Source organism: Oncorhynchus mykiss, chromosome 5 (genome assembly GCF_013265735.2).
Source record: "Oncorhynchus mykiss isolate Arlee chromosome 5, USDA_OmykA_1.1, whole genome shotgun sequence".
NCBI lineage: Eukaryota > Metazoa > Chordata > Actinopteri > Salmoniformes > Salmonidae > Oncorhynchus > Oncorhynchus mykiss.
This window is the reverse complement of record NC_048569.1, coordinates 83,837,483-83,861,292: the sequence shown is the minus strand read 5'-3', so window position 1 is coordinate 83,861,292 and position 23,810 is coordinate 83,837,483. Positions and strand designations below refer to the sequence as shown.

Here is a 23,810-nt window from a genome sequence, read left to right as displayed (position 1 = left end):
ATAATGTTTGTACCATGTTTTGTGCTGCTACCATGTGCTGCTGCCATGTTGTGTTGCTACCATGCTGTGTTGTCATGCGTTGCTGCCATGCTATGTTGTTGTTTTAGGTCTCTCTTCATGTAGTGTTGTGTTGTCTCTCTTGTAGTGATGTGCGTTTTGTCACCTATTTTTATTTTATTTATTTGTATTTGTATTTGTAATCACAGCCCCCGTCCCGTCCCCCCAGGAGGCCTTTTGCCTTTTGGTAGGCCGTCATTGTAAATAAGATTTTTTTCTTAACTGACTTGCCTAGTTGAATCAAGGTTAAATAAAAATTAAATAAAACAATTGATTTGCTTAATTAACTCAGGAACCACATTTGTGTGGAGGCACTTGCTTTCAATATACTTTGGATCCCTCATTTATTCAAGTATTTTGACAGTTACCTGTAGATTATTTGATTTATCACAAGACATGACTGCAAATGATATGTTTCTCTGCGCACAGGAAGCTAACTACAGTCTAAGCCGTGTCTAAGCCAGGTGAGGGACTATTTAATTAGGAATTTTAAGACCCCTTTAAGATTCCAAAAAAAACATAAAAAAATATTTTTGGCCTTACTGCTATTAGCCCATACAAACTCATTCAATAACACATTCATTATATGGAACAACACATAGTCCCCCCAAAAAATCTAAAGGAAGTTTGTTTTGAAGTGTCTGTCCTATGTTTGAGAGATAAAAGAAAGATCAGGAAACATGTTTTTAATTTTATTTTGTACATGTATTTAACCCCTTATTTTTGGTACTAAACTATCTCCTATATACTAACATTCATTTTTTAAACTTGCACCAGGGGACCTTCAGATGTGTCTTGTGAGGCCTGTGGGCATCCTAGAGTCAAAACATATTCGTGAGAGTCTCATCGTTCCACAAATGGGTCATATTAGTGTGCAGCCCAAACTGGTCAGATAGTTTGAGACGCAGATTGAGACGCATCCAATGCAAAATAACAGATATCTGTAGGTTTGAACCTTTATAACCCCTGGGCATGTTAGTGTATGTGTCTCAAATGGCAGCCTATTCCATAGTGCACTTTAATGACAGCGTAAATGTATAGTGCATACATTTTGACCAAAGCTATGGACAGTACCCAGTGTAGCACTATTTGGTGGGTATTAAAATAAATAACCTTCACAAGCACAAAATAGAATGCTACCTCTAACCTGTTCCATGCTGACATCGTACATCTCTTTATTTATCCCCATCTCCCTAGCAACACTCTCTTTCTCCTCTCTCTCTCTTTCCACACTGTGCTGCTGTTCTTCTTTACGTACATGGCAGGTTAAGGAGTAATGCATTTCACTGGGAATACAAGCACACTCTAGGCCAACACATACATATACAAGTTTATTCTGTGCAACAGGCAAGGATGATGTGACAGCACCGTGAAAGGTGAGGCAGGTGAGGCAGATTAGGGAGTTTAAAAAATTGTGCTGATGATATTCAAATTAAGTAAGAAACCTAAAACTATTCTAATCTCTTTGTATGGAGATAATGACAGTGCATTGCCTATAATCATCCTGTCTGAGTTTGAAAGCCAAGACCCTAGAAATCAGATGAGGAACTCACTGAGACAGCCAGACTTGTCTGAACTATCAGCTAAAATGTACTTTTCTACGGACAGACAGGAAATTAGATATTGCGGGCTATTCATGCCATTTTTCTGCTGTGTTAAGTTTAATTAAGTTTACCTCTGGTTTTTGATAGCCAAATGTCGTACCTCTTCTCAGTCTGAGGGTGGAAGCACTGTGTCCAAAGCTTCCAGAGTTCTCAAGCACTAGTTCAGCAAGCACCGGAAATACAGTAGGATACATATGCTACATGCTACATATATGACACATTCTAAACCCTCTCCTGATCCCCTCACACATACAGTACATAAAAAAATCTATGTATAGTGATAGATTGCATTATGTCAGATATACATGCATATGCACTTACTGTAAGCTTTAATTATATTATTGTAAGCGTATTTTCTATTTAATTACATTAGAATTCAGTAGTAACATCATTTCTGCATAAGGTATTCTACAATCTCCTAAAACCTGTTCAGTATTCTACAATCTCCTAAAACCTGTTCAGTATTCTACAATCTCCTAAGACCTGTTCAGTATTCTACAATCTCCTAAGACCTGTTCAGTATTCTACAATCTCCTAAGACCTGTTCAGTATTCTACAATCTGTAACGGCCGTCGTCGGTGGAAGAAGGTGAGGACCAAGGTGCAGCGTGGTAAGTGTAACATGATTTTTAATATAATCAAAACTGAACACTAAACAAAACAACAACTAGGAAGAATGAACAAACAAAACAGTCCTGTGTAGTGATGACACACAAAACAGAAAATAATCACCCACCAAACACTGGTGGGAAAAGGCTACCTAAGTATGATTCTCAATCAGAGACAACTAACGACACCTGCCTCTGATTGAGAACCATACCAGGCCAAACTCAAAATACAACATAGAAAAACAAACATAGGCTGCCCACCCCAACTCACGCCCTGACCATACTAAAACAAATACAAAACAAAGGAACTAAGGTCAGAACGTGACACAATCTCCCAAGACCTGTTCAGTATTCTACAATCTCCTAAAACCTGTTCAGTATTCTACAATCTCCCAAGACCTGTTCAGTATTCTTCAATCTCCCAAGACCTGTTCAGTATTCTTCAATCTCCTAAGAAGCTGCTCAATATGATTAATTGGTATTACTGTATCTGATCCTAAAGCACATTTTGTAAATTATGTAACACAATTTCAAAAATGTGTCTTTACCTTTCTTCTTGTTGGCCACCAGAGAGGGTTCTATCAGTTTCTGTGGGAGTTCTTAAAACATTCAATATTTTCTCCAAATGTCATGTTCAAGAACAAATCAGGTAAATCCTACATTTTTATTAATGTTGTTAGAATTTTCAACAGCTCAGGTTCCAATTATTCCTTTTGGGAACAAAAAACACTAAATCATTTAGCAGTTGTTTGAACAACATCCAAACCTCAGACGTAACACATTTGCCTTGGAATTGGGGTTATATTGACTTTCACAGCCCAGGTGCATCTTAACTTGCATCAAAATGTCTCACAAAGCCATCCTTCAACAATTTGCTAAATTCAATTGGGAGGTGGATTGAAACATTGTTTGCTCACCAATCGGTGTTGTATAATGACATGCATATGAAGATCTGTGTTATATAATGTCATGCATATTAATGATACGTTTATGTTTCTGCTCTGAAGTCTTCACATAAACAGAAAACAAAAAGCGAGAACCCCGCTGCCTTTTCTCTCCGTGGTAAGGAACATGTGCAGTCGACAAACAACAGGGTTCTTTCTGATATTCTAGCCTACTGCACATGGGGTCTGAGGACAAGTCCTAAAAAGTTATTGGATAATATAAAAACATAGTGTTAAATTAAGTCTTTAAACTCAGAGCAAGGTCATAGGGATACTACAAAGTAGGTTTATGGATTTAGCCAGCTAACTTGCCTTAACTTTTAATTGAAAGATATACTTGAAATGGTCATGGTCTAATTGATTCAACAAACAAAATTACATCTAAGTTTACATTTTTTATTGATCCATAAGATCTAGTTATTTCTGGCTAACTCATTTATCCTGCCTTGTTGTACAGTCGTGACCAAAAGATTTGAGAATGACACAAATATACATTTTCACAAAGTCTGCTGCCTCAGTTTGTATGATGGCAATTTGCATCCAGAATGTTATGAAGAGTGATCAGATGAATTGCAAAGTCCCTCTTTGCCATGCAAATGAACTGAATCCCCCAAAAACATTTCCACTGCATTCCAGCCCTGCCACAAAAGGACCAGCTGACATCATGTCAGTGATTCTCTCGTTAACACAGGTGTGAGTGTTGACGAGGACAAGGCTGGAGATCACTCTGTCATGCTGATTGAGTTCGAATAACAGACTGGAAGCTTCAAAAGGAGGGTGGTGCTTGGAATCATTGTTCTTTCTCTGTCAATCATGGTTACCTGCAAGGAAACACGTGTCATCATCATTGCTTTGCACAAAAAGGGCTTCACAAATCAACCATTTATCAGATCATCAAGAACTTCAAGGAGAGCGGTTCAATTGTTGTGAAGAAGGCTTCAGGGCACCCAAGAAAGTCCAGCAAGCGCCAGGACAGTCTCCTAAAGTTGATTCAGCTGCGGGATCGGGGCACCACCAGTACAGAGCTTGCTCAGGAATGGCAGCAGGCAGGTGTGAGTGCATCTGCATGCACAGTGAGGCAAATACTTTTGGAGGATGGCCTGGTGTCAAGAAGGGCAGCAAAGAAGCTAATTCTCTCCAGGAAAAACATCAGGGACAGACTGATATTCTGCAAAAGGAACAGGAATTCGACTGCTGATGACTGGGGTAAAGTAATTTTCTCTGATGAATCACCTTTCCGATTGTTTGGGGCATCCGGATGAAAGCTTGTCCGGAGAAGACAAGGTGAGCACTACCATCAGTCCTGTGTCATGCCAACTGTAAAGCATCCTGAGACCATTCATGTGTGGGGTTGCTTCTCAGCCAAGGGAGTGGGCTCACTCACAATTCTGCTTAAGAACACAGCCATGAATAAAGAATGGTACCAACACATCCTCCGAGAGCAACTTTTTCCAACCATCCATGAACAGTTTGGTGACGAACAATGCCTTTTCCAGCATGACGGAGCACCTTGCCACAAGGCAAGGTAACTAAGTGGCTCAGGGAACAAAACATTGATATTTTGGGTCCATGGCCAGGAAACTCCCCAGAACTTAATCCCATTGAGAACTTGTGGTCAATCCTCAAGAGGCGGGTGGACAAACAAAAACCCACAAATTCTGACAAACTCCAAGCATTGATTATGCAAGAATGGGCTGCCATCAGTCAGGATGTGGCCCAGAAGTTAATTGACAGCATACCAGGGCGGATTTACTTTGACACTTATGAAATGCTTGTAATTATACTTCAGTATTCCATAGTAACATCTGACAAAAATATCTAAAGACACTGAAGAGGCAAACTTTGTGGAAATTAATATTTGTGTCATTCTCAAAAATGTTGGCCACAACTGTATACCCTTAGGGGTGTGTCATGATAGTCTCAAAGGTCCTACAGTCTGTGTCCCCGGCCCTCATTCATCTGTAAGGGTTAATTTACAGACCCTTGTGGTAAATCTGTTCCTGATAGAGACATGAGAGGGAACAGTAATTGTCAGTGGTGGAGATCTGAGGCCTATTGTACATTCCCACTTTGTTGCTGTTCAATGAAACAGAGCTCTGAATGCATTGTATGTTGGTACAACATTCCAGGTTGTTATTTCATCTGAATTCAATCCTACTGACAATGCAGTGTCAGCCAAACTGGGTCTTCTCCGAAATCAACAGCCCTAAGGTAATTAACCAAAATCTTCCAAGGATAAAAACACTTTGCTGAACAGAGAAACGACACCTTGTACCATAGAAAACACATTCAGGACAGGTAATAGGGGAAGGCTGCTAAAACAATTTCCAAAATGTATTTTCATTCTCCAAAGATATGGTTTCAAATGAGTTGAAAGCAAAGCGGTGGCAGGACAAGCACACAGTCTAAGAAAAGTGTAAATGACAACAAGGTAAAGAACTAACACAAAAGCACAAAGCACAGTGTTAACCTTGAAAACATTAGAGAGTGAAAGACTTATCTACAAAGGAATGTGAGTATTGCTTACAAGCAGAGACAGTCAAAAAACAAACAAATCTATTTGAGAAAAACGTTAATGCAAAAGTCAACTTTGACCTAAATTTACCTCCTACACATTTCCATGTACAGCTTTGTGTAGAAAAAAACACTGATGAAAGCATTCATGCCACTTTGTAAAAGTATATTTATTAATGTGCACACATGTACCATGAAAAGGCAATCCAATACAAAGAACCTCTCAACAGCACAACAATAAGCTCTGATTACTGATGAGTTTTTCGCAGGCAGATCAACTGCTTCCAAAAAAGGATATCAGTATGCTGAATGCAGTCGTAGAGGTGGTTTCATAAACGTTAATAGGGGCACAGATACAGGATCTTAATTTGATCACCCTGTTGCAGGAGATTTTTAACTATTTAGTGTATTTGAGGTTTAAAAAGGCTTCTGAAGCTTGTAATTTCACATTTGAAATTCCAGACCTGATTTTCCCTAAAAATGTATCAACACGTACAAAAATGCCCATTAATTATAATCCACATAATAATTCACATTTTCTATTGCTGCAGGATTATTTTCCTGATGTAGCAAACTAGCTCAAATTAAGATCCTACATCTGTAGAATACAACATTTACCGTATGTAGTGTGTGGTGCTTGGAGTGTGTGGTGCTTGGAGTGTGTGGTGCTTGGAGTGTATTTTTATGATGCTCGGGGTGTTTTTGTTGCAGACAGTGGATTTCAATCACATAGGATATTCCTGAATAGATTGTCAGATGGGTCTTGAGGTGTTAAGTTAAAGTTCCTCTTTCTTCTTGAGGATGATATTCCGTACCATTTCAGCTATTTTAGGTCGGAGTTCTTTGACAGAGACACTGGGCCCCCAGGCATCCACAACTTTCCCATCTGTATCGATGAGGTACTTCCAGAAGTTCCAGTCGGGCTCTTTTCCTGACATCTCTGTAAAGAATCAAAAGAGAAAAAAAATGTTGTGACAATTCCATAAAACATAAATACTTATTATGTGTTTTTGGGGCAGCAGGTAGTCTAGTGGTTAGAGCGTTGGACTAGTAACCGAAAAGTTACAAGATCAAATCCCGGAGCTGACAAGGTAAAAATCTGTCGTTCTGCCCCTGAAAAAGGCAGTTAACCCACTGTTCCTATGCCGTCATTGAAAATAAGAATTTGTTCTTAACTGACTTGCCTAGTTAAATAAAGGTATAAAAAAAAATAGCATGATAATGAAATTGGGAATTAACCATATATACAGTATTTTCATTGTGTGGTAGTATAACATGAATACAAATTAGCATCTGATCAAAAGCCATGTTTCAACCTCTAGTTGTTGCGGTTTAAAAAAAATGCATTGAATAAAATATTTAGACATAGTACACTTAAAGGTGAGGAGAAGATTGCAATCCTCATTCCTTTCATGAGCACTCCATCAGGAAAATATGAGAGTGTGGTAAAAATGTAATTTGCCTATTTTTCTCCTTCCCCTTGATTTTTCCTGACGTTTGAATCACCTACGCTCTGATGGTCCGTTTGTAAAAACGTGCAGCCTGCCAGTAGCCTGCCATTTTATCTCCCGCTGGGGGACCCAACCTGCCACTCAAACCCATAATAAACCAAACACACTTAAGACACATACACTCTCTGAGCTGGCCTAGGCTTGCTAATGAGTCCAAAGACGGTCGCTGTCTGCCCATGTCAGTCAGGGGTTATAGTCTTGTTGTTCACACTTCAAGCTATTCAGGAAAAAGTTGGAAAATGCATCCCCCACCCATAGCCGTGTACAAAACATTAAGAACACTGGCTCTTTCCATGACATCCACTGACCAGGTGAATCCAGGTGAAAGCTATGATCCCTTGTTGATGTCACTTGTCAAATCCACTTCAATCAGTGTAGATGCAGGGGAGGAGACTGGTTGAAGAAGGATTTTATGCCTTGAGACCATTGAGACATGGATTGTGTATGTGTGTCATTCAGACGGTGAATGGGTAAGACAAAGTATTTAAGTGCCTTTGAACGGGGTATGGTAGTTGGTGTCAGGTGCACCGGTTTGTGACAAGAACTGCAATGCTGCTGGGTTTTTCACGCTCAACAGTTTTGCGTGTGTATTAAGAATGTGTGTCAAGGCATTATTCCACGGGGACACAGGTGGCAAATAGAACCGTCATTGGTACAGCGTTGGTGTGCCATCCTGAACACATGCTCTATTGATTTAATGACATTAATTGTTGACCAGTTGAAAAGGGATTTTATTGAAATGGATAACAATTGAAGCGAAACGCACAGCTCTGCCAGGAGCTGATAATGATGATGGCATATTCAATGAACTGATGAAAACTAACCAAGCGCTCCAGGACAAGTTGTATACAGAAATAAAGGAGCTTAAAATCAAGAAATTCAACCAAGACAAAAAAGACAAGGCTGAGGACAAAGTCTACTTCTGGAGAAACCCTGACAAGAGGTCCTGCTCCTCCTCTCCATGGCAGACGCAGGAGAGATGCCGCTTACTTCTATGCACCTCTGTCTGACTAACGCTCTACAACCAGCGCCTCATCGGCTTCCAGTGGTAGTTTTTTATTCAACCAGAGACTGGACGGACGGAAGGGCGGAGGTGACCGGGGGCACGCGCATCTACGAGATGCCGCACCCGACGGGGTAAGAAGAAACGACTATCAGAGGCAGAGGAGACCGTTCACACGGTCCCAGAACCCACGGGACTGAGTGACTTTAATTTATCAAGCAAGATATAGAGCCATGCCCATGTCTCTTTGCTTAATAAAGGGTTATTTTAAGTTTACATTTTTTATTGATCCATAAGATCTAGTTATTTCTGGCTAACTCATTTATCCTGCCTTGTTGTACAGTCGTGACCAAAAGATTTGAGAATGACACAAATATACATTTTCACAAAGTCTGCTGCCTCAGTTTGTATGATGGCAATTTGCATCCAGAATGTTATGAAGAGTGATCAGATGAATTGCAAAGTCCCTCTTTGCCATGCAAATGAACTGAATCCCCCAAAAACATTTCCACTGCATTCCAGCCCTGCCACAAAAGGACCAGCTGACATCATGTCAGTGATTCTCTCGTTAACACAGGTGTGAGTGTTGACGAGGACAAGGCTGGAGATCACTCTGTCATGCTGATTGAGTTCGAATAACAGACTGGAAGCTTCAAAAGGAGGGTGGTGCTTGGAATCATTGTTCTTTCTCTGTCAATCATGGTTACCTGCAAGGAAACACGTGTCATCATCATTGCTTTGCACAAAAAGGGCTTCACAAATCAACCATTTATCAGATCATCAAGAACTTCAAGGAGAGCGGTTCAATTGTTGTGAAGAAGGCTTCAGGGCACCCAAGAAAGTCCAGCAAGCGCCAGGACAGTCTCCTAAAGTTGATTCAGCTGCGGGATCGGGGCACCACCAGTACAGAGCTTGCTCAGGAATGGCAGCAGGCAGGTGTGAGTGCATCTGCATGCACAGTGAGGCAAATACTTTTGGAGGATGGCCTGGTGTCAAGAAGGGCAGCAAAGAAGCTAATTCTCTCCAGGAAAAACATCAGGGACAGACTGATATTCTGCAAAAGGAACAGGAATTCGACTGCTGATGACTGGGGTAAAGTAATTTTCTCTGATGAATCACCTTTCCGATTGTTTGGGGCATCCGGATGAAAGCTTGTCCGGAGAAGACAAGGTGAGCACTACCATCAGTCCTGTGTCATGCCAACTGTAAAGCATCCTGAGACCATTCATGTGTGGGGTTGCTTCTCAGCCAAGGGAGTGGGCTCACTCACAATTCTGCTTAAGAACACAGCCATGAATAAAGAATGGTACCAACACATCCTCCGAGAGCAACTTTTTCCAACCATCCATGAACAGTTTGGTGACGAACAATGCCTTTTCCAGCATGACGGAGCACCTTGCCACAAGGCAAGGTAACTAAGTGGCTCAGGGAACAAAACATTGATATTTTGGGTCCATGGCCAGGAAACTCCCCAGAACTTAATCCCATTGAGAACTTGTGGTCAATCCTCAAGAGGCGGGTGGACAAACAAAAACCCACAAATTCTGACAAACTCCAAGCATTGATTATGCAAGAATGGGCTGCCATCAGTCAGGATGTGGCCCAGAAGTTAATTGACAGCATACCAGGGCGGATTTACTTTGACACTTATGAAATGCTTGTAATTATACTTCAGTATTCCATAGTAACATCTGACAAAAATATCTAAAGACACTGAAGAGGCAAACTTTGTGGAAATTAATATTTGTGTCATTCTCAAAAATGTTGGCCACAACTGTATACCCTTAGGGGTGTGTCATGATAGTCTCAAAGGTCCTACAGTCTGTGTCCCCGGCCCTCATTCATCTGTAAGGGTTAATTTACAGACCCTTGTGGTAAATCTGTTCCTGATAGAGACATGAGAGGGAACAGTAATTGTCAGTGGTGGAGATCTGAGGCCTATTGTACATTCCCACTTTGTTGCTGTTCAATGAAACAGAGCTCTGAATGCATTGTATGTTGGTACAACATTCCAGGTTGTTATTTCATCTGAATTCAATCCTACTGACAATGCAGTGTCAGCCAAACTGGGTCTTCTCCGAAATCAACAGCCCTAAGGTAATTAACCAAAATCTTCCAAGGATAAAAACACTTTGCTGAACAGAGAAACGACACCTTGTACCATAGAAAACACATTCAGGACAGGTAATAGGGGAAGGCTGCTAAAACAATTTCCAAAATGTATTTTCATTCTCCAAAGATATGGTTTCAAATGAGTTGAAAGCAAAGCGGTGGCAGGACAAGCACACAGTCTAAGAAAAGTGTAAATGACAACAAGGTAAAGAACTAACACAAAAGCACAAAGCACAGTGTTAACCTTGAAAACATTAGAGAGTGAAAGACTTATCTACAAAGGAATGTGAGTATTGCTTACAAGCAGAGACAGTCAAAAAACAAACAAATCTATTTGAGAAAAACGTTAATGCAAAAGTCAACTTTGACCTAAATTTACCTCCTACACATTTCCATGTACAGCTTTGTGTAGAAAAAAACACTGATGAAAGCATTCATGCCACTTTGTAAAAGTATATTTATTAATGTGCACACATGTACCATGAAAAGGCAATCCAATACAAAGAACCTCTCAACAGCACAACAATAAGCTCTGATTACTGATGAGTTTTTCGCAGGCAGATCAACTGCTTCCAAAAAAGGATATCAGTATGCTGAATGCAGTCGTAGAGGTGGTTTCATAAACGTTAATAGGGGCACAGATACAGGATCTTAATTTGATCACCCTGTTGCAGGAGATTTTTAACTATTTAGTGTATTTGAGGTTTAAAAAGGCTTCTGAAGCTTGTAATTTCACATTTGAAATTCCAGACCTGATTTTCCCTAAAAATGTATCAACACGTACAAAAATGCCCATTAATTATAATCCACATAATAATTCACATTTTCTATTGCTGCAGGATTATTTTCCTGATGTAGCAAACTAGCTCAAATTAAGATCCTACATCTGTAGAATACAACATTTACCGTATGTAGTGTGTGGTGCTTGGAGTGTGTGGTGCTTGGAGTGTGTGGTGCTTGGAGTGTGTGGTGCTTGGAGTGTATTTTTATGATGCTCGGGGTGTTTTTGTTGCAGACAGTGGATTTCAATCACATAGGATATTCCTGAATAGATTGTCAGATGGGTCTTGAGGTGTTAAGTTAAAGTTCCTCTTTCTTCTTGAGGATGATATTCCGTACCATTTCAGCTATTTTAGGTCGGAGTTCTTTGACAGAGACACTGGGCCCCCAGGCATCCACAACTTTCCCATCTGTATCGATGAGGTACTTCCAGAAGTTCCAGTCGGGCTCTTTTCCTGACATCTCTGTAAAGAATCAAAAGAGAAAAAAAATGTTGTGACAATTCCATAAAACATAAATACTTATTATGTGTTTTTGGGGCAGCAGGTAGTCTAGTGGTTAGAGCGTTGGACTAGTAACTGAAAAGTTACAAGATCAAATCCCGGAGCTGACAAGGTAAAAATCTGTCGTTCTGCCCCTGAAAAAGGCAGTTAACCCACTGTTCCTATGCCGTCATTGAAAATAAGAATTTGTTCTTAACTGACTTGCCTAGTTAAATAAAGGTATAAAAAAAAATAGCATGATAATGAAATTGGGAATTAACCATATATACAGTATTTTCATTGTGTGGTAGTATAACATGAATACAAATTAGCATCTGATCAAAAGCCATGTTTCAACCTCTAGTTGTTGCGGTTTAAAAAAAATGCATTGAATAAAATATTTAGACATAGTACACTTAAAGGTGAGGAGAAGATTGCAATCCTCATTCCTTTCATGAGCACTCCATCAGGAAAATATGAGAGTGTGGTAAAAATGTAATTTGCCTATTTTTCTCCTTCCCCTTGATTTTTCCTGACGTTTGAATCACCTACGCTCTGATGGTCCGTTTGTAAAAACGTGCAGCCTGCCAGTAGCCTGCCATTTTATCTCCCGCTGGGGGACCCAACCTGCCACTCAAACCCATAATAAACCAAACACACTTAAGACACACACACTCTCTGAGCTGGCCTAGGCTTGCTAATGAGTCCAAAGACGGTCGCTGTCTGCCCATGTCAGTCAGGGGTTATAGTCTTGTTGTTCACACTTCAAGCTATTCAGGAAAAAGTTGGAAAATGCATCCCCCACCCATAGCCGTGTACAAAACATTAAGAACACTGGCTCTTTCCATGACATCCACTGACCAGGTGAATCCAGGTGAAAGCTATGATCCCTTGTTGATGTCACTAGTCAAATCCACTTCAATCAGTGTAGATGCAGGGGAGGAGACTGGTTGAAGAAGGATTTTATGCCTTGAGACCATTGAGACATGGATTGTGTATGTGTGTCATTCAGACGGTGAATGGGTAAGACAAAGTATTTAAGTGCCTTTGAACGGGGTATGGTAGTTGGTGTCAGGTGCACCGGTTTGTGACAAGAACTGCAATGCTGCTGGGTTTTTCACGCTCAACAGTTTTGCGTGTGTATTAAGAATGTGTGTCAAGGCATTATTCCACGGGGACACAGGTGGCAAATAGAACCGTCATTGGTACAGCGTTGGTGTGCCATCCTGAACACATGCTCTATTGATTTAATGACATTAATTGTTGACCAGTTGAAAAGGGATTTTATTGAAATGGATAACAATTGAAGCGAAACGCACAGCTCTGCCAGGAGCTGATAATGATGATGGCATATTCAATGAACTGATGAAAACTAACCAAGCGCTCCAGGACAAGTTGTATACAGAAATAAAGGAGCTTAAAATCAAGAAATTCAACCAAGACAAAAAAGACAAGGCTGAGGACAAAGTCTACTTCTGGAGAAACCCTGACAAGAGGTCCTGCTCCTCCTCTCCATGGCAGACGCAGGAGAGATGCCGCTTACTTCTATGCACCTCTGTCTGACTAACGCTCTACAACCAGCGCCTCATCGGCTTCCAGTGGTAGTTTTTTATTCAACCAGAGACTGGACGGACGGAAGGGCGGAGGTGACCGGGGGCACGCGCATCTACGAGATGCCGCACCCGACGGGGTAAGAAGAAACGACTATCAGAGGCAGAGGAGACCGTTCACACGGTCCCAGAACCCACGGGACTGAGTGACTTTAATTTATCAAGCAAGATATAGAGCCATGCCCATGTCTCTTTGCTTAATAAAGGGTTATTTTGTGTCTACAACTCAGTGCAACGATTTTGTTGTTAAGGTAGACATGTTTAAGTTTTTTAGTAACATCCGTTTAAAGGGATACTTTAGCTCCCCTAATCGTTATATTTCTGCTGAACCAGTAGGTTACTCACCTGCACATACTCCGACTCCTTTTAGAAGTAAGAGTTATTTTATGCCTCCAGCCAATCACAATCACTCGATCGAGACATATTGCAGACTCGTTGAAAAAGATGTTGCTCATCTCCTTAAGAACAAATAGGAGTCCAAATCTTTCCATAATTTACCCAAGGATGAAAAACAAGCTTTGCTTGATTTACAATCCGATACGTCAGTCCTTATTCGTCCTGCTGATAAGGGTGGGTCGGTTGTACAATCCGATATGTCAGTCCTTATTCGTCCTGCTGATAAGGGTGGGTCGGTTGTACAATCCGATATGTCAGTCCTTATTCGTCCTGCTGATAAGGGTGGGTCGGTTGTACAATCCGATACGTCAATCCTTATTCGTCCTGCTGATAAGGGTGGGTCGGTTGTACAATCCGATATGTCAGTCCTTATTCGTCCTGCTGATAAGGGTGGGTCGGTTGTACAATCCGATATGTCAGTCCTTATTCGTCCTGCTGATAAGGGTGGGTCGGTTGTACAATCCGATATGTCAGTCCTTATTCGTCCTGCTGATAAGGGTGGGTCGGTTGTACAATCCGATACGTCAGTCCTTATTCGTCCTGCTGATAAGGGTGGGTCGGTTGTACAATCCGATACGTCAGTCCTTATTCGTCCTGCTGATAAGGGTGGGTCGGTTGTACAATCCGATATGTCAGTCCTTATTCGTCCTGCTGATAAGGGTGGGTCGGTTGTACAATCCGATATGTCAGTCCTTATTCGTCCTGCTGATAAGGGTGGGTCGGTTGTACAATCCGATATGTCAGTCCTTATTCGTCCTGCTGATAAGGGTGGGTCGGTTGTACAATCCGATATGTCAGTCCTTATTCGTCCTGCTGATAAGGGTGGGTCGGTTGTACTCATGGATAGGACAGTTTATGTAAATGAGTGTCATAGACAACTGCTTGACAACACCTTTAACAACAAACTCAGAAGTGACCCTACTTCCCAATTTCAGAATACTATCTTTACTGTCCTAGATGGGTATTTAATTTCTGGTCAGATCACCAAGAAAGAACATGACTTTTCAACACCCTAAAATTGCCACTTTCTATACAGAATTACACAAGAATGTAGTTGACGCAGTAACGGACACTTTTTTATTAGACCACCCGCAGAACAGCTCCCCTCCTTTGTAAAGGACACCAGCAGTATGATCTCTATCATTGAATCTCTTCTTCTCCCTGAGAATACCTTGTTCGTCACTTTTGATGTTGAGTCGTTATACACAAATATTCCACACGAGGGCGGTATTGAAGCCATGGAACATTTTCTTCTGCAACGTGACCCTAACCTTCCAGTGCATGCATTATAACATTGGCTGAAATAGTACTCACACACAACTACTTCATGTTTTTAAATGATTTCTTTATTCAGACAAAGGGTACTGTGATGGGATCCACTATGGCTCCTAACTATGGTAATTTGTACGTGGGTTACATGGAAAAACAGTCAATTTTCAACTCTCTCAAAAATGTTTTCTTGCCGAACATTACTATTTGGAAACGGTATATTGATGATATTTTTGTTCTATGGAGGGGTGATGCAAAACAGCTCCAGGCATTCCATGCTTTTATTAACTCTTGTTCTGAGAACCTGAGATTTACTATGCAATCTGACACACGTCAAATCAGTTTCCTTGATCTTCTGATTTTATGTGAGGATAATGTTCTATACACGGATATTTACAGGAAACCTACTGATCCTAACAGTTTGTTGAGGGCTGATAGTTGTCACCCACTTCCCTTGAAAAGCAGTTTGCCCTACAGCCAATTCTGTCGAATCAAAAGTGTGGTGTATTGAGAAATGTATTGTGTTAATGAATTTAGATTTGAAATGGTTGCAAATAGCCAATGAGATTTGTATGCAGAGGTTGAGTTATTTGAATTAACAAATGACAATGGAGTTTCCATTCTTGCATTGAAGTGATTGGATTACGAGATGGAAGGGCGGTAAAGGTTCAATGATGTATAGGAGAGTTGGGCTGAAGACACCGTAGAGAGTAGTTGACTGTAATGTGTTAAGGAGAACATTAAATACATCTGTTCTGTTTATTATACGTACTCTTTGAAGTCTTCAGTAAAACAACCCAGCATCTTAGGATGCAGTAAAAGAACCCAGCATCTTAGGATGCAGTAAAAGAACGTAGCATCTTAGGATGCAGTAAAAGAACCCAGCATCTTAGGATGCAGTAAAAGAACCCAGCATCTTAGGATGCAGTAAAAGAACCCAGCAGCTTAGGATGCAGTAAAAGAACCCAGCATCTTAGGATGCAGTAAAAGAACCCAGCATCTTAGGATGCAGTAAAAGAACCCAGCATCTTAGGATGCAGTAAAAGAACCCAGCATCTTAGGATGCAGTAAAAGAACCCAGCATCTTAGGATGCAGTAAAAGAACCCAGCAGCTTAGGATGCAACAACTGGCGACGAGGATAACGGAATTCTGAGACAAAATCCTCAAACTACTGATGACCAACCGAGTGAACGAGCTAGAAAGTTAGCTAGTACTAATGTCAGTAAATGAGTTGGTCAGCTGGGAAGAAATGGCGCATGCGCTAATGAGAGCTATGGCACTTTTCAGTAGTGAGACCGGTTTGTGTTTCCAAGAGGCTAACTAGAGCTTCAGCACATATGAGGAGCGATTTTTGCAGTTAACGAGATCGCTGACGACCGTAGAAGAACAGTGTTTCTATCAGTCTTGGGTTCAAAGATGTTAACGCTGCTGAAAGATTTGGTGGCGCTGAAGAAGCAGGGAAAGGCTAGCTTCCAGGAGCTAATTTCAGCTCTGAGAGACTTTTATGTTGAGCGAGAGGTATGTTTTTCGGAATAGGAAACAGTTGGCGGGAGAGACGTTTCCTGAGTATATAGCATCGCTAAAGGGAATGGCAGCTACATGTGAGTTTGGTGCTGCACTAGAGAAGCAGCTGAGGGACCAGCTAGTTTATGGAGTGGCCAGTAAGGAGCTGCATGGCAAGATGTTAAGCGCGGCATATGGGAAGAATTTAACATGGGCAAAAGTTTTGGACATTGTCAAGAACTTGGACTGCACAGCCCAGAGTATGCAGAAATTCCAGCAGACATCGACTCAGTTGAGATCCGATCAGTTGACCACAAAATGGGAGGGGCATCGACCCGGATCCGACAGGGAGAAACAGTGGATGTCAGACCAGAGGGGGGAGACGTCAAAGCCCTGTTTTCGCTGTTTGGGGACAGGACAATCACAGCAGACCTGCCGTTACAGACCTGCCTTCAGGCTCCAGCACAGTCGGAAATCACCAGTCAGAAAAGGACTTGGGACTTTTTACTGTGTGTAGTGATCGTGACTATGTGAAACCCTACATGGTCATGGTGAGAACTTACTCAGCTCAGCCTATTCCGTTATTGGGACAGCTGGAGGTTCAAATGAAATGTGGTGCTCAAGTGTTACCACTACCTCTATTAGTGTCAAACGGGAAGAGTCCTAGCTAATGGGGAGGAACTGGATTCAGCACCTCAAATAAGATTGGTCAAGAGTGAACCATGTGTCAGACCCAGTTGCACAGTAATGCGACAAATATGCTGAGGTGTTTAGTGGTGAACTGGGTGTGGTATAGGGAGTTAAAGCCAAACTCAAGTGTCAGAGAAAGCAGTTCTAAAGTTTTGTAAGGCTAGACCTGTACCTTATGCACTCAGAGGCAGTAGACAAACAGATTACAAAGCTAGAAAAACAAGGAGTGACCCCACAGAATCCAGTGAATGAGCAGCACCTATAGTTTGCGTTCCAAAGACAAACGGAGGTGTCAGAATATGTCATGATTACAAGGTGACTGTAAATGCATGAGTGGATGTGGACCAGTACCTCTTACCATAGACCCTGGACTTGTTTGCTACTCTAGCCGGGGGGTAAACAGTTCACAAAGTTAGACCTTACCTGCAAGTGGAGGTAGATCAAGAGTCAAAGCATTTCCTGTCTATAAACATGTTGAAGGGTTTATACCAGATGAATAGACTGCCTTATGGAGTATCAAACACTCCAGCTATATTCCAACGTAGTATGTACCAGGGTTTACAGGGTTTACCTGGGGTTGTGTGCTTTCTGGATTATATTCTTATCACAGGGAAATCGGCAGAGGACCACTTACAGAACGTAGAAGCAGTGTGACAGAGGCCGCAGCACCCGATGTCACAGGAAGGCCAAAAAGATCATCAAGGACATTAACCACCTGAGTCCCTGCTTGTTCACAGCGCTACCATCCAGAAGGTGGATGGACTAACCATCCTACGGGTTAGTTGAGGAGTGTGTTTCAGACAATGGGCCGAGGGCCGGTGTCAAAAGAGATGGAGATATTCTTCCAGTTGAAAGGGGTGAAACACATAAAATCAGCTCCGTTTCATGTTGCTTCAAATGGCGCAGCAGAGCGACTTGTACAGAGTCTAAAACAGGCTCTTGAGAAGGACAAGTCCTCAGGACGGCCTGTACAGCATAGTGTGGACAACCTTCTGTTTGCCTACAGGAATACGCTGCATGCCACAACTGGAATAACTCCAGCAGAGTTGTTCCTAAAAGGACAGGTTAGAACAAGGTTATCCCAGCTTTTCAGCTGACACGCAGTGAAAGATACAGGACAAGGGGGTGGGCAAGCCTCGTTTTTTTCAGTGGGAACAAACAGTACCTGTCCGAGATTACCAGGGAGGAGAGAGAGAAATGGATATGCAGAGTTGTGAAAAGGGTACTTGGTCCTGTAACCTGCTTAGTGCAATCTGAGAGAAAATTATGTAAGAAGCATGTGGATTAAATGATGATGTAACACAATGAAAGAGAAGACCTGAATGTGTCAGAGTGGAACATTTCTGATTGGGACTTGGGAACTACGACTGTGACAAGCATGCATACAGAGACACAGATTGTGCCAGGCCGTGAGCTACAGAGACACAGATTGTGCCAGGCCGTGAGCTACAGAGACACAGATTGTGCCAGGCCGTGAGCTACAGAGACACAGATTGTGCCAGGCCGTGAGCTACAGAGACACAGATTGTGCCAGGCCGTGAGCTACAGAGACACAGATTGTGCCAGGCCGTGAGCTACAGAGACACAGATTGTGCCAGGCCGTGAGCTACAGAGACACAGATTGTGCCAGGCCGTGAGCCTAAGGGCCCAGAGCATCATAAAAGGCCAAAAAGGGCCAGAAGGCCTCCGGACCGAGTGGATCTGTAAACAGGTTGTATATGATTTGATAAGTGAAAAACTGTTTTGGAAAACCCATGATGTTCATCAAGGATGTTTTCAGAGGAAGTGAGAATTTGGGGGAGGAGTGTGGTGTATTGAGAAATGTATTATGTGTTAATGAGTTTAGATTTAAAATGGTTGCAAATAGCCAATGAGATTTGTATGCAGAGGTTGAGTTATTTGAATTAACAAATGACAATGGAGTTTCCATTCTTGCATTGAAGTGATTGGATTACGAGATGGAAGGGCGGTAAAGGTTCAATGATGTATAGGAGAGTTGGGCTGAAGACACCATAGAGAGTAGTTGACTGTAATGTGTTAAGGAGAACATTAAATAAATCTGTTCTGTTTATTATACGTACGCTTCGAAGTCTTCAGTAAAAGAACCCAGCATCTTAGGATGCAGTAAAAGAACCCAGCATCTTAGGATGCAGTAAAAGAACCCAGCATCTTAGGATGCAGTAAAAGAACCCAGCATCTTAGGATGCAGTAAAACAACCCAGCATCTTAGGATGAAGTAAAAGAACCCAGCAGCTTAGGATGCAATAAAAATCATTTGCAAAAAACTATCAGAATTCAACAGAAATATGGCTGAGACACAAAGAAAATTAAAGGAGAAGGGGTACAAAAATTGTCAGATTAATACTGCCATTGAGAAAATTCTAAACAAATCGGGACATGATCTCTTACAAGGACAGTCTCGCAAAAAGAAGCATTCTTGCATTCTAACTACCAGCTATTCAAAGTGCTCTGAACAAATTAAGGGAATCGTTCACAAACATTAGCACATTCTAAGATCCGATGACAGTATCGTTAATGTGTTTTCAGATCCTCCCTTGGTCGTATTCTCGCGGGGCAGAAATCTCAGAGATCAATTGGTAAACTCTGATATACCACCCCAAAATATCCCTGCACAACGTCTATTTGCTGCGCCTCTACCGGATGGAAACTACAAGTGTAATGGCTGCGCTCAATGCAATGGCACTTGTAAATGAAGATCCTTCAAACACCCACAAACAGGGAAACAGATCCCAATCAAAGGTGTTATTACGTGCTCCACTAAGGCAGTTATTTATCTTATAACTTATAAGCGTGAATTAAAAGTATCTCGGAGCAAATACTCGACTTACCCAGTTGAGGCCCACTTTATGGAAGTGAACCACTCGATTTTGTACCTACGTTATATTGGCATCGAACATGTCAACCTCCCTAGGAGAGGCGGTGACCTCGACAATTTATTATGAAAACGAGAGGCTGCCTGGATCTTTAATTTAAAGACCCTTGCTCCTTTCGGTCTCAACGTAGACTTTGACCTGAAGTCATTCTTGTGATTTTGCTATTCATTGTAAACATTTGTAGGCCTATGTAGCCAGATTCTATCTATGATCAAATGCTATCCATTCATGTTTTTTGTATGTTATTTTTATATGAGAATTAACCAATGATATCAGGCCACACCCGGCCATGATTACAGACACCTGTGTGTGTCCTTTGACACTATATAAACTAGTGACCCGCAGTGTTTGTCATTATACCCTGATAAAGACTGCTCGTCTGTGGAAACATTGGATATTAGGTTATTAAATGATTACATCTGAGGTCCTAGAGCTCCCCTCACCACCCAAAACACATCCAGTTAGGTGGGTGCTTACATTTGTCCTATTTCACAAATTAATATCCCACTCCCCCTGAGAGTGGGGTCAGAGTCAGGAATCAGCAATTACTGACAGTGACCCTGGAGCAATTACGGTTAAGTGCCTTGCTCAAGGGCATATCGACAGATTTTCACCTAGTTGGCTGGGGAATTTCAACCAGCGACCTTTCGGTCACTGGCCCTACGCTCCTAACCACAAGGCTGCCTGCCGCCCATACATCGAGATGTATTTGTGTGTATGCCTCTGCCCCCATCCATCCCTCATCTGTTCACTCACCCACAAGGTACTTGAAGGCATTGTTGGCCCCGGTGCCCACCACAGCAATCTTGCTGAAGAGGGGGAAGGAGACTCCGTAGACACGCCGGACAAAGGCGTCAATGTCCTTGTCGCTGCCAGGCTCCTGCTGGCCAAACTGGTTGCAGGGGAAGGCCAGGATGTTGAAGTGGGACGGCCCAAAGTCCCTCTGCAGCTGTTGAAGGTCTGTGTAGTGATCCTCAGTGAAGCCACAGTCACTGGCCACATTCACCACAAGAGACACCTGCAGGCAACCATAATACTAAAAATATAAATGTACTGATGAAAACTGTTATCGATAATATGAAAATAACCAGTAGCCTTTCATTGGTGCTGAATGCAATTTCCAGTGCTTGACTGAAATAGGTACCAGTACTCATTTTGGGTGCTGGTACTTCTTATATTTAGGTGGAGGAGCACAATACTTTTGAGCAAATACTCTATAAGAGGAACAGGAGCTCAACAATTAGAGCATTTGAGGTGCCGGTACTCAGCTCCAGTGAGCTCCTGCTAAAGTCACGCACTGGCTATTTCAATGTGATGATTTGTTGTCTATGTGACCAGATGACACATTTGGTAAGGGCACAGGGGTTATTCCATTAAATAGTTTGACCCTTTTATCCTTCCTGTGTAGGGACTACCACAGAGCTACAAGGCTAAGAATTGAGTGGGCATGGTTTCAAGGAAAACAAGATCAAAGGTTTGGAGGTGAATGTAAGTGATGAGGAGTCTCTGAGCATAGTGAATAGTGGAGGTTCAGGCCAGATAGTAATGAGGGTGATAGTGAAAGAAGCCCTGGAAAATTGTCAATCGTTGCAATAATGTTTGGTCAAGTCAAATTCTTTATATCGATTAAAATATTTGAGCAATTCTGGGCTAATAGCTTGGTTTATCATTGAACAGATGCAGTGACTTTTTGATCAAATATAAGATATATTACATGTGATTTGCTATGACATATGTTTTTTTTGCCTGCACTACAGATGGGTCCTCTAATGCAGGACTAGTAAATACCCAGTGCACTACTTTTATGCCCCAAAAAATTCTCCAATGAATCACTTGAACACTGGAATTATAGAATTGCACAAACACATTCCAAACATCCTTGAGGTGAATGTTTGAGCCATTACTTCCCACTGGGCACACACTGGTTTAATCAATGCTGTTTCCATCTCATTTCATTGAAGTTATGTTGAACCAACATGGAATAGATGTTGAAGTAATGTCTGTGCCCTGTGGGCTGTCCTATGTTCTCTTATGTGAATGTGTGACTCATCGGAGGCGGCAGCAAAAAAAGTGATTTGTGAGCCTGGTTTTGTGAGCCATGTTTATGGCCAACTTTATATTTCTGTATTTTTCTATACATCTCCCTTCCTCTTCAATGTCTATAATTGTATCCATCAAAATGAATAGTTGCTATTCCATTTCCAAAGTTTTACATTTTACAGTACTCCAGAACTACTTACTGCGTAAGTGAATACATTTTCATACTGGTCCCCCATGGGAATCAAACCCACGTCTCTGGCATCGCATGCTCTACCAACTGAGCTACACAGGACTGTTTCATTATTTATTTTTTAATTGAGCTTCTATGATTTTATAAATCCCTTTTCTAAAATTGTATAAAGCGCTAGAATAATACTGCACAATAATAAACTTTAAAAGGAGAAATAAATAAATGCTTCGCAATAAATTCCTCATGAATGCTCCATTTAGCAGACATGCATTTTTAATTGTGCATTGTGTTTTCGTTTATTAATAGATTACTTGGACTTCTTAGGTCAAAAAGTGTTTGCATCAGTATCCCTGGCTGTGCACCTGGCCTTTAAATAAATGGAGCTCGGGGGTAAACACTGCGAGAGAAAAAAGGTTTTTACCTGTTGTGCTCATATGGTATTGCTGTCCTCTAGTGTCAATACGACGGAACTACACGTGGTAAGGATAGAAAATGGGCAGATTTGGGAACGCCTCTTTCTACTGTATCACTTTAAATTCTGTTCAGATTATGCAGCATGCAGACGGTCTATAAAATGTGTCCTGTGAAGTTTTAAATATGTATTAACATGGCCCACCTTGATGTTTTAAAAATATACAATTATCACTGACTACAGAAGGGAATATGACCTCTCTTTTATAGGGCTTATGAAATAACTGCATGCAGGTTACATTATAGTCAGTAATACACAACCAGACATAACAGTTGGCTCAAACTAAGGCTATCTATTGGCCTATAAATCAATTTAGTATTCTAAGCAACGTTGGAGTCCAGCAGCAGTTGCCACGTATACAGATGATAGACACAAAGAATTTGGTCTTAAACTTAGCATTTTATTCATAAGAGTAAGATGCTATTGTTATAAAACGTGCATAGATCATACATGCCTTGTGAAAGGAAAATCCGCAGCATGCATTCACCGGTAAACAAATGGCACATTTGCATAGGCTACCGTGCAAAAGTTGGTAGGCTCGAGTTTCAAACTTACCGAACCCCTGTATTTTTCCAAAGAGACTAATCTCCCTCTGCTATTAACAACTTTGAAAGTGTACAAATCTTTCTGTTTGGCCTCATTTAGACTGAATAAGATCAATAGCAATGTGAGGACGGAAAGCATGTCTTCTTATTTATCAATGTACAACGTAAACTATTTACTGTAGAAGCTTCTGTGCACTGAACTTCTTCTTCTTCTTCTTCTTCTTCTTCTTCAAGGTTTTATGGCAGACTACATATTTTGGTGAATTGCCGCCACCTACTGTACCGGGTTTAGTGATGGGCATTCCGGTTCTTTTCAGTAAGCTCTTTTAGCTCCAAAACGGCTCTTTAAAAAAACCATGTTTTGTATTTTTTCAAGTCAAACAGTTGCGATAGTTTGATTATGATTGGTGTTAAAACGATTCTAATTAAATTATTAAATGAAATCATACTCTACATTAACCACAATGTATTTAAAATGCATTAGTTTGTTATAAAAAATAATGCTATTAAACATTTGCATTTAAAGTATAACTTTTTAATGTATATAAACAAAGTGCATATAAATCTAACCATTCAAAACGAACAC

The 23,810-nt window shown here is 41.3% G+C and overlaps 1 protein-coding gene across 2 annotated transcripts; it reads right to left on the bottom strand.

Annotated features, from left to right (window-relative positions):
- Window positions 1-10,791: 10,791 nt before the first annotated feature.
- Window positions 10,792-23,474, bottom strand: gpx7 (glutathione peroxidase 7). 2 transcript variants are annotated; one of them, XR_005051878.1, is made up of 4 exons: window positions 23,235-23,474; window positions 20,734-20,995; window positions 11,335-11,596; window positions 10,792-11,302 (listed from the first exon to the last, which is right to left on the bottom strand). XR_005051878.1 is itself a non-coding variant. In XM_021604546.2 (3 exons), the coding sequence occupies exons 1-3, from the start codon at window positions 23,361-23,363 to the stop codon at window positions 11,433-11,435; spliced, it is 555 nt and encodes a 184-aa protein (XP_021460221.1). In that variant the 5' UTR covers window positions 23,364-23,474; the 3' UTR covers window positions 10,792-11,432. The 2 variants fall into 2 exon arrangements, 1 of the variants encoding a protein (XP_021460221.1); XM_021604546.2 differs by having other exon boundaries at window positions 10,792-11,596.
- Between the last annotated feature and the right edge of the window lie 336 nt (window positions 23,475-23,810).